Below are 14,594 nucleotides of genomic sequence, written 5' to 3'. Positions count from 1 at the left end.
CGGGTGATTTGGTGATGGGAAACCCGCGGGGATTACAATCGAGATGGAAAAAAAAAATGTGCAAAATGATGTAAAAATAAACTTTGTAATAAAAAAATAAAAAATAAATGTATTTAAAAAAAAAAAGAGCAGGTTAGCGGTTGCCATAGGTGGAGGTAGGGAGGAGATTAAATTTGATTAAAGAGGTCAAAGTTTCATTTATAAAACAAATTAAGTCCTGGAAAAATAATGTTCGTATATAATGAATAGCATTGTGGTATATTACTAATATAGTAGATCTTAAAAGTTCTCACCATAAGAAATAAAAATCTTGTACCTATGTTTGATAAAGGATGTTAGTTAGATCTACTATGGTGAAATATATACAAATTGTGAAAATATTTAAAAATTTTTAATCCTCAGGTTATACACCTGAAACTAATGTCCTGTTATATGTCAGTTATACCTTAGTACCTGTAGAAAGAGAGAGAGAAATGAGACACCCAAAGAAACTAGGCCTGGGAAGTGTTTGCACTTGAAAAGGACATTTCTTAGAACTTAAAACAAAGACTCCTTGAGTTTCCTAATTGCATTTTTTGTTCCCTGAGAGACTGGAAGATAAAAGGGGAACACCCGGAGTCCTGTCATGCCTCTGCATGCGGGCAGCTGTCTCCTGCACAGCGCCTGCACACTTGGCCTGGCCTGGATGTGCACACACACTTAAGACAGTCAATTGTGTGGGCCAGTGCTCACTGGCCTTTCACAGTTGTTGTTCTTTTTCTGTTTATTTCCTAAAGCAAATGCCCTAGTAGACAAGCATTTGGTTGCTTATGATGGGGGAAGATGTTTTTCTGTTATTGTTAATGATTTATAACATATTTGACTGGCTCAATGTGAATTTACCACCTGGAGAGTGTGGTAGTGTTCTTCATAAGAGAAATAATACAGTACCAGGGAATAGCATTTCCTGTGCTTTTTGAACAAGTCCAATAAACTATTTTTCATAATTATTGGAATTTGGTGGAAGGGAATCCTTACCCGTATCAAATGGAAAATCAGAAAGAGTCCTTACTCCCTCCTTTTCCCCGACAAAGGTTACCCTTTGAATATAAATTACTACGTCTTGTGCTTCTCCCATTCTAATCAGATGACCTTTTGAATCTAGTGGACCAGAGTTTAAATCCTAAGCCTGCCAGTCAGTTTTTAAATCAATGTCCTGCTCCTGCGGCTTTCAGGTACATAACTTTAAAATTCAATGGATTTCAAAAACAGAACTGAAGTAAGTAATGCTGGTGAAATCTTGCAGCTGACAGCCAAACAGCCCAACTCAAATGCAGGCTCTTGAACCAATGTGACTTTGAATAATTTCACTAACTAAATCCTCCTTTTAAAACTCTGTAAGAATTCAAAATCTGAAAAAAAAAAAAGGGAGAAGCAGAAAATTTGTAATGTTTACAAAAGGACATTTCTAAACAACTATCAATTTAAGTTCCTGTTATTTGCTGCTAATTACTACATAGGCTGTTAAATATTTAGCAGAAGTTTGTTTAATTGAAGGCATCTCGCCTGAATAGGGCTTGAACATCAAGACTAAGTTGTATGCACTAAGAGCCAGGCGGATAGGAAATTTGTATTCGCTCAAGATGAACATATTAGTGTCAAACAAGCCCTCTCTTTTCTTCCTTCCACAGATTTATTTATCTTTAAGGTATCTAAAATTAGAGCACGAAGAAGGGGCACTGTTCACGGATGTAAAATTGGAAGGAGGTCATTCTTAACCTTGTTTACAGATGTTCTAGTTTAGAAAGCACCACTGTGATAAATTAAACATTACAGGGGGAAAAAATAAAGCTTAGCAACAACTGGCACATGGACACATCTGTCTGTGAAGCACTGACTTAATCTCTGAATATCTTATTAGTCTGGACTGCCTATCAAAACCTTCTGTCCTACAGTACGCTGGTTCCTGCAGTTCCAGACTCTTGAATGGAATTTTTTTTTTTTAAAGATTTATTTATTTGTGCATACAGAACTGGGGTACAGGCCAGAGGCTCAGGGGCGGCGAGAAGCTTCACCAGAGACAGAGTGGGGAACAGAACAGGCAGATCGACAAAGTACACTGCTGAGGGGAGCAGCGGGCGGGTCAGGAGAGGTCTGCCACGCCATGTGATCACCTCCGGGGCAGGCGGGAATCGAACTCATGCGGAAGCGGCTTTAGATTCAATGCTGTGCTTTAACCCGCTGCGCCACCAGGGAGGGCCATTGAATGGAATTTTTAAGATCTGGTCTTACTTCTACTTTCTTTTGCTGGTTTTGGATAGTTTGATGGGAATTTTCACTTGGCTACTTATATGTAAACATATAGGCCTTTAAAAAAAAAAAAAACTATCTTAATATATTTCCCAATTCCCAAAAGCCATTTTGTTCTTCTAAGCCTGTTCTTTTCATTCGGTACTTTGGAAATAATTTTTATTGAAGTAATGTTGTGTTACATTTCAGATCTGACTTATTAGGAATTAGCATCGGTAGGTGCTGCAGTGAGTTCACCACTAAAAAAGTCCAATTCTATACTTCACCATACAGGGTACGTTTTGCTGCCATTGGTGATGCATTGTAGTAGATGGTACATGCTGATGGTACATCAGTTCCAAAAGGAATTTTCAAGTCCATCAGTTAAGGAGGTCAAATAAAGGTCAGCGGGTGACTGAAATTTTACTACTATTTTAGTTATCAATGAAAACTAAAGATGTGACAGTGTTAGTGTTTCTCCTATGTGACCCATCTATAGCATCTGTCTTTTTTAAACGGGTGGACGCAGTCATTTATTTTATTTTTCTACAATGCTTAATTGTCAGAATACTAGAAATTATTCTGTGTTACCAATTTAGACATTGCATTATTGGAAAAAAAAATTTTAAAAGTCTGTTTAAGCTTCTGAAGACTCACATTAGACTAAGACCAGGATAATGAGTTGGGTCTTCTTGGACATTGTTAGCTGCCATAGGCTTTATAACTCAGTTTCGTGTTGTAAAAAAAAGCACCTGTGGTGCCAGCAGGCTCTTTTTGAAGTGACTCATCACCTCCCTGCCCAGTCTGATGGGTCGTTAGTCCCACGGATGACTTTCAGTCCTTAGCAGATCCTGTGACACTCAGCCTGATTCATACTTACTGTCTCTCCCGGGAGGCCATCACTTCCTTCTAAGCTCCTTCTCATTTGGCAAGCGTGACTCCTCTGAGAAGTAAGCCCACAGCCTGCCTCATGAGTGGAGGGGTCCTTTCTCTGGCTCCCTGTCCTCTGATAGTTGGTGAGTGCCATGAGGGCGAGCAGCTGTCATCTCTGCAGCGAGCCCAGGTTACGGACTAGGACAATGCAACCGTGCACTTAATAATTGCTTCTCACCCAAATCCACCTCTACCACTAGAGTAGCTCTAAGACCTTGAAATTTTACTTACACTCTAGGCTTTACCTTCCACATCTATAAAATGAAATATTGGACCAGCTGCTACTGGGAGCCTCCCAGATCTGAACCCATTTCTTTTATTTTCTGATGCTTTAACTCCAGATGTAGCTGCATCCAGACCAGCACATTGAAGATGGGCTCTGCAGTTGTTTCAGTTTCCATAGCCTCAGTGTTATATTTCAGAGTGGCTATTTGGGTCCCTTTATACTTTATTGGATAGAAAATATATCACTTTTGTTCATAGATGGTACATGTATGGTCTCAATAAATTGCTGACTATGTGAATATTTTTGGACTTGATCCTTCACAGAAGCAATGCCATGTGTTATGTATCTCAAAGGATTCTTTCTACTTTTATTTAAATGTCATGTGGTATATATGTATCCATATTACTATGCTTTTTTTTTTTTTTAACTTGGTAGGAGAGATACCGCTTTGTGTTAGACTGAATACTAAGTCTCTTGCTCAAGCCGAGCATAGCAAGCTGGATGTGTTTTCAGAACACATTAAGACAGTGGTCTTCATTGTGTCAATGGAGGTGCTGCCCCGCCCACACCCCCAAAAATAGATGGTAATGTCTGGGAAATTCTGTTGTCATATCTGAGAAGGAATCACTGCCATGTTGTCAATAGAGGCCAGAGATGCTGCTGAGCACCCCACGGGGTGCAGAACAGTGGCCTCACCCCACCCCCAACCCACCCCCACAGCAAAGAATTGTCTAGCCCAACATGTCAGTAGTGCTGAGGTTGGGAAACCCTGTTGGAAGGCAAAAGTCCACTGGTCTCTAGAATCTCTTTAATTTGCAAACTTCTATCTAGACCAAAGCAACTGAATGATGTATATTTTGTGTAATGACTAAGAAATAGCTCCTTGAGCTGTCTGTTGTCTTATTTTGGACAAAATAGAGCATTTTGCTACAATAGAACTGTTTATACACACACACACACAAGGTCATGTCTTCTGAACATAAATTCATGAACAGGCCATGTATTTCAGGGTTATCTCAGACCACACTTTTCTAGTAATTTAGCAGTGAATATCCAGAGAACAACCAAGTATCCTTTAGTGAGGTTTCTTAGAATGTGAAATCCTTTCCTATGGGAGGTGTGATGGAAGCTTCATTGCCAGAACCATTTAAAACTGACCTGGAGTGTAAACTTTATAAAACAATTCTGTTCCGGCAGAGGGGCAAGCTGAAATAATCTACTAGGCCTTTTCTGCCTTTAATATCTTGTGTTTTCATGATCATTTCTGATGATGCCATTTCACCTTTTGCTTTAATAAAGCTTGGTGTCATCTAGAAAATGCTTCGAGATGTCAGGCCAACCACGTGTGAACTGTTAAATGTCAAAAGAAAATGCATCAGTGTCTCAGTAAGTTCATGGTGATGACATTACCATATGAAAAAATAAAAAGGGAAATTCTGTCACTGCAAACATGATCATAAATGCAACACTCATGGCATTAAGGAGGGGGGCAAAAGCAGATCATGACAGTCAGCTTGGGAAATGCCATTGCTGTGTCAAAATAAAAGAGTACAAACTCATTTTAGTAAATTCTACCAAAGTAAAAATTATGAGTCAGCTTCCTGGGCTATGAAGATTCATTCTCTGAATATGCTTTTTGGAGTACTTTGGAAAATATGTATTTATCTTTCAAAGATAGCTATTAAAAGAGAGCTCACAAAAATGCCCTTACCTGTGTATACGTCCCTGATGTTGCCAGGAAAGGTCCGTAACACCCGATTACCCAGCATTTCTTCGGTTAGGATGTAGTGTGTGGGTAATGGGAACTCTGGGGTGGCAGAGGCATCACAGTGGTACATTTCAGTGCTTAGGGTCTTCGGTGTGATTTTTTTTGAACATTTCTAATCTAATGTACCTTCAGATTTGGAGCCATTCACTTAATTAATTTAAAACTATGAGTACTTTTATAATTGTATGGACTTTGAAAATGCAAATTTGTGACCTTCACATCCTGTTACCCTTATTAAGACATTTAAAGGCGGTCCTTTGCCATTGTATTTTTTTCCTCCAACATGTGGGGAAATAAGCCTATATCCTGTCGTCACTAGCTGTATACACTTTCCAAGCTATTTTACTAGCAAAAGAAGTTGGGCATGAAAAAGAGAGGGGGGTGGAAATGTAAAATTCTTGATTAGAAAGTATAATTTAATAGAACATGTATTGAACCAAATGTATTGATTAATGTGGAAGATATAGTACTTATATTGATTCAAACCAGAGATTTAGTACTAAAAGCTCTAAGCCAAAAAGCTGTTGCAGATTGCTACAAAAGTCAGTTTAATGCTGTCCTTGAGAATGCCTTCACAAAGAAATTCTTCTAATGTTTGAGGACTAGGTAGAATGCGGTATATGTCAGTTTGATCCCGGAGGGTTTTATTTTGTACTCTAATAGCTGTTACGAGCCTACATTATATCCAAGGAGTAATTTTCCTTAGGGGTGCCCGGCTCGCTTTGTGTCAATATTCTAGCATTTTAAGTCACGTACAGTATATGCTTCTGGGAACAGGGAAGGAGCCAGCCAGACTCATAATGGTCTGCATTCATTAATAAAGGCAGAAGCTTCTGTCCCTCCATTGCCCACTACAGGGATGCCTCTTTGGCCTTCAGGGACCCGTACAGACACATTTAAAGAAAGCTTTATTTTGAGTGGGCAGGAGATGAAATGTAGGACTTGCAGGCATTTCCTAAGTCAGCTATATGCCCGAGTACAGGGGTGACCTTAATAGGTCAAAGAAGAATGCAGGTCAAAAGACTTATTATCCAGCCTGTTGGAAACCAATTGCTTTTGTTTAAAAAAAAAAAAAAAGCAGTAGTGCTTAAAGGTTGACAGTAATGTAGAATTCTGTTTGCAGCCTGTAACTGCACGACAGTATGTGTACTAAAAATATGCTTCTGGAAAAATAAGAGCCTACAGATTATCCATAGTGTTTACAGATAAAGGTCCGACCCTAGTGATAAAAGAAAGGGTAATATAATTAGTTAATCAGCGATGATTGATTACGGATGTTTGTGTTCTTCAACTAACGAAAAACAACACGCTGCCTCGGTGCCGTCACCATCTGTTGAAAGAAACAACCACATTTAATCTTTATATTTCTTTATTTCTTCCCGTCTCGCATTGTCGCTGAGCCACAATTGCCTACTATTTCATCTGGTTGGAAAACATCTCATTTAAATTGAATACAACTGGAGTTTAAATTCAGGATTCTAATGGCATGGTGAATTAGTGGAAAGCTTGTTATTTTCTTTTTTTTTTTTTCATTCCTTTTTAAAATAACATGCTGGCTCTTTTTCTTAGTTTTAAAAGCTTGTCAGAATTTGTTTGAGACAAAGGGCTATAAATAGACAAGTCATGGTAAAAATGATTAACATCTTTGAATCAACAGATCTCACAAAACTTCCACTCAAAGGCAGTTTTTATTTTTATTACCATTGCTACTTAACATTTTGCCGATGCTGGCAGAGGGTAACAAAGCCCAGAGCAGGCACAGCCTCTGCCAAAATACCGGACGAGTAAGGACAATCTGTGGGCACAACTTTTGGGGGTGGGGACATACTTTTTCCACCCTGGGAAGGTAGACTCCCCCTGGCTTTCTTCCCAAGCCTAATTCGTCATTGTTATAGGTGCAAATATTCAAATTCCCATCCAGATCACAGGCAAATGGGATCCATTGGCCAACGTGAACAGTTTCAGGGGATCATGAGTTTTTATTTTTATTTAAGAATATTTTGCTTGGATTGCATCATAAATAGGATTAAGCCATTTGACCATTACATGTGGTCAGCTCTTAGAAAGGAGGAGGCTGAATTAATCATTTGTTAGAGTGCCAAGCCCAAAATGAGAATTCCAGCCTTGTAAAATGAAAGGCATCTCATATTTAAAAGAAATACATAGAGCTAGAGGGGAATTTTTAAGGTTCTCATCTGTTTTTTAGCTTTCTAATTTAATTTCATATTTGTAGAGGAAAAAAAAATAGAACACATTCCTTCCAAATGGGGCCCTTTACAATAGACAGAGTGTTGTATTTTTTTTTTTTTTTTGAACCTAGCTATTAAGGTATCATACCTAGATGGATCTTCTTTTAAGCTTTAAGGTGTGTTATGGATTTGATTTTTTTTTAACACACACCCCCCTCGTGTAAAACAACTGTTCATAACTGGGATTAATGGTTTGCAATTTTCAGTTACTTAGACATGGGGTCTCCAATAGATGGCTTTTTGCAGGGAAGAATATGGCTCTCTGTGGGATTACAGAAGTTTTCTTCCTTTCCTACTTCTTTTTCTGTCATCACCCCCCACCTCAGTCAATGTTACACTGATGTTCTCCTCGATTATGTAAAACACTTTTCCTTCATTGCAACAGATATTTTTCCTCATAACCTGTCATTGCATTAAAATACTTTGGGGACTGTGAATTGCTGTGTAAAATTGGTGAGATTACCCACTGCTTTGTTCTACTATAGTGGTTTTCTCCGGACCTAAATAGCAGAAAACTCCTACATGGAGCGAGCTGCTGGCTGATGGCCTGGGAGTGTTTTCTCACCCTGCATTCGCCATTTGCACCCCTCAGTGGTGTGGAGGGGCCAGGGTGGGAGCCCACCAGGCTCCGAGTCCCCTCTCCCCATGCAGCTCTTGCTATTGCTCATTAACCTGCTTGCTTCTTGTCCCCCTTTTCAAAGAAATGATGTCTCTGATTAAAACACACGTGCAACACTCGATACACATGAGGCTCGCACAAAGTGACTTCCTGTTTCCTTAAGGGAGGCTCTTCAGTCAGGTCTAGAGATTAATACTCCCCCGTTTGTTCTTTCCAAACCCTAAAAACTAGCTGAATAACCTGTGCAGCTCGGACATCTGTTTCTTCCTTCAGAAAATAAAATTATGTCATTTGTACTTTCAATGGGCTGGGAACATGCAGCCCAAGGCTTCTCACAGGTGCCGTGGGCAAGCCCTTGAGAACTGGATCAGGATCACCTGGGTTTTTAATTTTTTTTTTTCCCCACCAATCCAAATATGCCCATTTCCCAAGATCAGCCAGAAATATGCCCATTTCCCACCTTGAGATTCCTCATCCCTGGAGGACACCAGGCTCGAGGAGCCCTGTTATACATTTCCTCAGATGAGTAGGTTACAAAGGGAAAAAATGATACTGAGTGATCTGAATGCAGGCACTTCACATTAAGATTTCTCCCTAAACCACTTTTCATGCCAGATTTCCCATTGAGATGTTGTTTCTGTTAGAGTTCTTTATTTCAGTATAAGGTTGACTTTCCCAAGCCATACACTTGTCCTCTCAAGTGATTTATATTCTCCTCTCTTAATATGCAAAACATAATTCCTTTATAGTAGTGACTTCAATCTGTTGCAATAAGTGATTCATATGTATTTGTTCATTTCGTTACATCTCTAAAGAGATTTCTGTGGCTTTGGTTTAAGATGAAAGCATCCAAGACGCAACTATTGCCAACTATGATGGTTAATTTGTATTATGTTCTTCTGTAGAATCTCTGGTTAGACACATACCAAGACACTGCAAAAGATGCAGTATTGTTTCCCATCTTACTCTAGATCTTATCAAATGAGAAACGTCTACTGTAAGCACTTAAACATTTAAAAGTTTTATTAAGCTGATTTATTTTTTATTTTGTCAAAATATAATCTCCCTTCTTGTCAACTATCCCATTATTTAATAATTATTGTCATAATTTTAAGTATTTTTTATTTTTTAAAATTAAAATTCCTTTCTATAAGAACAGACTTGACTCTGTTTGACAAGATATAAGAAAGCTTAAGCAACATATTTTGAGTAAATGAGCTTTTATATTTCTTAAAACCTATCTGATTATGTTGATTTTTAAGAAAATAAAGGGGACTTTTTTTTTGTTTTCATCTGTATTTTTAACTTATCCTTAAAAACCAAAACAAAGAAAAAGAAGTTGGCATAAAATTAGTCTACTACTTTAAGTACATTGAGGCTTGTATTACTAAGAAAAAGAATAAATCTATCCTATCTTTCACTGAATATGTAAAAAACAGGTCTGTTTTAAGTAAGGGAGAGTAACATAATGTTCCTCAGCTGAAAACTGGTAAGTCTTCTTCAAATATGGACTGTTTGAAATAGGGTGCAGAAGACCTGGGTCCTCTCCCCAAGTCTCTCATCTCCCTCAGGTGTGCCTTTAGTCCCTACTGGACAAAAGCTAGCAGTCAAGCATCTGGGCCTTCAGCCTGTATTCACTGAGCTAGCATTTCACCAGCTGTGTAGATGGAAAGGTGCAAAGGTCTTTAGACAAAACCCTTTGTTTGAAGCACGATCATCGCTCTTAGATGACCCCAGCCAACCCAATGTGGCAGGTTCATAGAGTACTTTGCATTTTCTTGTTTCACTGCCTTTACCCTTGGCATGGAGTGCCCTGTCTACATCCCAAATGTCTTCCTATATTTCCAACTTCAATTAAAATATCAGATGTACTTCCATGGCAAAGCCTTCCTAAGACCACACAAGGTTAGAATTAGCCAGGACACCACATTCTTTTCTAGTGTAATCCTACCATATGCCTTACCACTCTGTGTCCACATGACTTTTTTTAAGAGAAGGGAGAGATCTGTTTTAGATGGGATAAGCATGGACACAATAATTATTTCAAGTTGAACCTCATGGTCCTCTGATCAGAAGGGATGGAGGTGAGGAGGATTGAGGGGAGTGCAAGGCGAGAGGTGAGAAAATGTTGCCTGGGGAACTGTAGAGGAGAGAAGGAGGAAATGGGGTAATTTCCAGTCTTGTGCCTAAATGAGTGTCCATGCACCTGTGAGAACCCATGAGCCTGCTCGCCCAGGTCCAGCGCTAGGCTCACTTGCCATCCTAAGTAGTCCAGGTACCCCAGGTATCTCTTCTAATTTGGGAAAAGGCTATTAAATCAGAAGGGAAGATAATGGTATGATGGAGAAAAGAGCATCAGAATACAGTTGACACCAGGAGTTGAACAAAACAAACCTGAACAGCAAGGAGTCTTTCCCAAAGATAGGTTCTGCATTTGAGGAATCAACTGATGGTGGGGGTGTGTGTGAAGTGGTTGACTCCCCAGATGTAGAATCTAGTCCATTAGGCTGACTCTAAGGAACATGAGCAGCCTGGGATTTGATTATCAGAAGGGGAAGAGAGTGGCAACCTCAGTGAATTCTCGGTAGATACCAAGGGATAACTGTTGATAAGTTTTAGGAGGATCAAGTCATAGGAAGATGTTTGACTGCCGGGGATTGGCGCCTGCACTCCTGCATTGTTCAAGGGTCTGTGGACAACAGAGGCTGTGCAGCTGGGGCCAGCTCCTGCTGCATGAGGCCCCACTGCCCCCACCCACCCCAAGGAGAGGAGCTGGAGAAGCTTCCTCTGTCAGCTGTTGCTGGTCAGCTTTTGTCTTTAATGTCCACATTAGAGCCTCTACTGTCAAGGTGTTCACCAGGAGTGGTTAGAACAGATGCATCTGTAATCAAGGGTAACGATGCACATATAAATAAAACTATTAAAGTAGTTCTACTCTGGTCTTTGAAAAATGTGTCATTTCTTGGTAAGAAGAGACGGTGGATGGCAGAAGGCTGTCCCGGGAAGGCATGGGTGCAGGGAAGATGTTCCTGGCCAGTCATTTCCCCTCCCCTGACCCTGCCTCTCACTCCTGGAGGCAGAGAGGAGTCTGGGTGTGCAAGGTCCCTGTTTAGGTGCTAAAACAAATTGCTCATATCATTCTAAGTCAGCTGGCATTTGTAGATCCTTGATTTGATAAAAATGCAGTCACTTAAGTTTTTCTTCCCCTCTTTCTTTTTTTATTACAGAATCATACAATGACCCAGCACAGCAGTTAGTGCAAGTACGGTCTCTCAAGGAGGACACTCTTGTGGCACAAAAAGGGAACATGTTTTACTCTTTGCACGAAACTTTCATTGTTAATGTATATTATTCAGAAACATTGTATTGTACCATAAAACTTGTATTATCGAAACTGTTGGATGTTCATGTGTTTGAACTTTTGAGCACCGGATAGACTCCCTGTATATAAAGTGTTGCACATGTATTATGTCGTCTGATACTAAAATGGTCTTATAAAGACAAGTGGACTTGGGCCCTATTCAGACAAGATTTAAAAAAAAAAAAATGTGAGCAAAATGGCTTAAGAGAACGTATTTTCAAGGAAGACAGATTAAAACAACCATGTTACACATGAAACTGTTTGGACTTCCTCTTGTTTACCCTTAAGCCTAGAATTTCTCTTTTGGTATATCAACGGTTAAATTCAAGACTATTTTTTATTGCTGAAGATTCTTGCAAACCATGAAGAGATGTTCTCACGGAACAGAATCCTACCGCTGGATAAGGCCCGTATATATATTTGTAAGCCTTGCGATGTGACAGGTAGCATCACTATATATGCAATAGTTGTTATGTAGACTGTCAAAGAATTTTTTTTTCCTGGATACATTTGAAGCTTTGAGTGTTCAAGGTTTTCCTTAATGATTTCACACAACCAAATTCTTGAATCAGTTGAACTAACCTGTATGTTACTGTTATTAATGTTTACTCTGCGGTCTGAACCTGGAGATTACTGGAATTGTTTTCCAAGAGGAAATAAATTCAGTTTACCATTAGGTTTGAGTGTATTTGTGTGTTTTCTTTTCCTAGTTATCTACCATTAAAAAAAAATCTAATTGCCTGCACCCTTGGAAATGGAATCTGCTCTTGAGTATATCACAAGCATAAACTCCATCATATTTAACCTTTCACACTGGGCCAAATGCAGCTGAGAGGGAATCCATCATACGGCATCAGGAAGAATTCAGACCAATATACTCCTGCTCTCCTAGACGCCTCCAGGTCACACTGTACTGGAGGATTCTGACATCACAGATGGATGTGATGGCTGTTTTCTGCATAATTTGCAGCCCAATTCATGTCATGCTGTGCAAATCTGAACTCAAAGTAGATGGCTGCAATTTGCGAGGCAGTTTGGCTTATGTGTACTTAAGAAGCAGCTTTGTTCATTCAGAAGACAAAGCACAGAGCAGGGAGCTGGGCGGCTGTTAGTTCTAGCTCTGGCTCTGACTCCCGATGTGGTCTTCTCCAAGTTGCCCTATGTCGCGGCTTTGGTTCCATTAGCCAGGGGAGGGAAGGCGGCTTGGTCATTGGCCTTCACATAGAACTGGGGTGTCTTTTGAGGGCTGCAGACCTCACAGCCTCTAGCAAAACAGTGAATGAGCAGGATCTCTAGTTCCAGAGCCTTAAAAAAAAAAAAAGAATGGCAATGTGTAAATTGAGCACAGATATACGTGTGTAGTCAAAATTGGTAACTGTAAAGCTGATATTAATGGGTAAATTTCATCTACATTATGCTTTAAATATTTCACCCACTATGACTCTTGATTTCTTGAAAAGTTTGAGAACCACAAGATCTTTTAAACTGTAAACAGCAAGAAACCTCATAGTTCTGTTTTGATGTGGGTAATTAGTGTCTGGACCAATTCACTTTATAGAGGCCATCTGTCACCAGGGGATACCATGAATGAAACCCAAATAACCAGCACCACAGAGCATAATTGGGGGGGGGGGTGTCCCATACTTCTCAAACTTTAGCCTACAGCAAGATCACCTAGAGGACATGTTACATCACAAGGTGCTGGGCCCCAATACCCAAGAGTTGCTGACATAGGCTAAGGCAGTGCTCAAAATGTTGAAGTTCTAAAATGTCCCAGGTGACACTAATTCTCCTAGTGTGGGTAACTGCCCTACCCCATTCCCAAGTTCACTGACTCTAAGTGAGAATAACCATGCAGGGTGCTAGCAAATTATACTACTTATTTTGTTACCAGTGAAAAGTTTAGTCAAATTTTAAGATCATTTAGAAAGAAGTACCTCATAGTGAGTAAAGTATGCATGCTTGCAAATGTTGTGTCTGTGTGTGTTTAGCTTTTTAATGCTGGAAAATCTACTTCTATACATTTCGCAATGGATTGCCAGCATGCTATTTAATTAAAAAGCTTTTTCACTGGCTACATAAATAATGAACTACGCTGAGAATATGCAAGTACATTCATAATTAAAATACTCAGCTATATTTAAAAAAATTAACATCTCTGGTCTATTCAAGGATTTTGCATTTAAAATGAAATAGCCACAGTTAATAATGCTTTTTTAAAAGACTTAAAACTTGTGGTTATAAGCCAGTGGTTTGTTTCACTAAAAGTAAACTCTTTATTCAAGAGCAGGTGATGGTGGTGTCCCAGGGACTGATCCCAAGTCGCTCTCAACAGCTTTGCTTCTCAGACTTTCCAGATGCCTGGTAAATAGCAGGAGTTGGAAGCACCAGAAGCTGTGCTTACTGTTCTCCTAGAGGCTCAAAAGAGCTGGGAATTGGGCTTTTCAACATACACACTGTTTAACCTCTTCCAGATAAAATTGGAGGCCACAGGAGTTGACGCTTACTTGCTCAAGTTAACATGGCTGACCCTCCTATGACTATGAGGTATTCAAATCTAGCAGGTCCTTTCTTAGAACCAATTACTCTTCATTAGTATTTGTGTGTAAAACTGGGGTGTAGGCCTGAGGTGCAGGGGTTGAGAGGATTCACCAGAGACAGTGTGAAGAACTGCTGAGGGGAGCAGAAGGTGAGGCAGGAGATGTCCGCTGTGCCATGTGGGTCACCTCCCTGGTAGGAGATCAAGTTCAGGTTCTAGGAGTGATAGCGGGAGACTTACCTCCTAGGCACCAGAAAGGCTCATGAAACAGGCATTCCCTTTGTTTGCTTATTGCCTTGTTTACTTTCCTTTTGTTACCTTGTTTATTTCCTACTTCATTTGCTAAGACTATAAGGCAACTTAAAGATGAACAAAACATTAGGGAAAATATCAGCAACATCCAAAGGGGAGAAAATATGCTGAAGTAAGCTTGTTTTGTGCCTCAAATTTGGTTTTGAGTAAATTTTGATTAACATTGAGTTTCCTGGTGGCAAAGTCAAACAACATCAACAGCAAAGAAGGAATAGAGCTCCTTAAGAGAGAACTTCATTTTCCTAGCACTTACCTCTAAAAGAAATTTCTCAGAGGCCTTCTATGTAGGCAGATAGTCAAGACAACGGCTACTATTCCT

At 39.7% G+C, this 14,594-nt stretch overlaps 1 protein-coding gene across 4 annotated transcripts in view; it reads left to right on the top strand.

The window, feature by feature from the left end:
- The window catches only part of ZNF521 (zinc finger protein 521), a 281,396-nt gene extending 269,294 nt beyond the window's left edge, over nt 1–12,102 (top strand). For 3 of the 4 annotated variants that reach the window (XM_004683796.1, XM_012725910.1, XM_012725908.1), the window contains one exon: nt 11,291–12,102. In XM_004683796.1, the coding sequence (XP_004683853.1) occupies nt 11,291–11,320 (30 nt within the window). In that variant the 3' untranslated portion in view covers nt 11,321–12,102. The remainder of the gene's footprint in view (nt 1–11,290) is intronic. The other variant, XM_012725909.1, reaches the window with a different exon arrangement.
- The last annotated feature ends 2,492 nt before the right edge of the window (nt 12,103–14,594 follow it).

Source organism: Condylura cristata, unplaced genomic scaffold, assembly GCF_000260355.1.
Source record: "Condylura cristata isolate star-nosed mole 26May11 unplaced genomic scaffold, ConCri1.0 scaffold00016, whole genome shotgun sequence".
Taxonomy (NCBI): domain Eukaryota; kingdom Metazoa; phylum Chordata; class Mammalia; order Eulipotyphla; family Talpidae; genus Condylura; species Condylura cristata.
The sequence above is the reverse complement of the archived record's forward strand: the minus strand, read 5'-3'. Positions and strand labels throughout refer to the sequence as shown.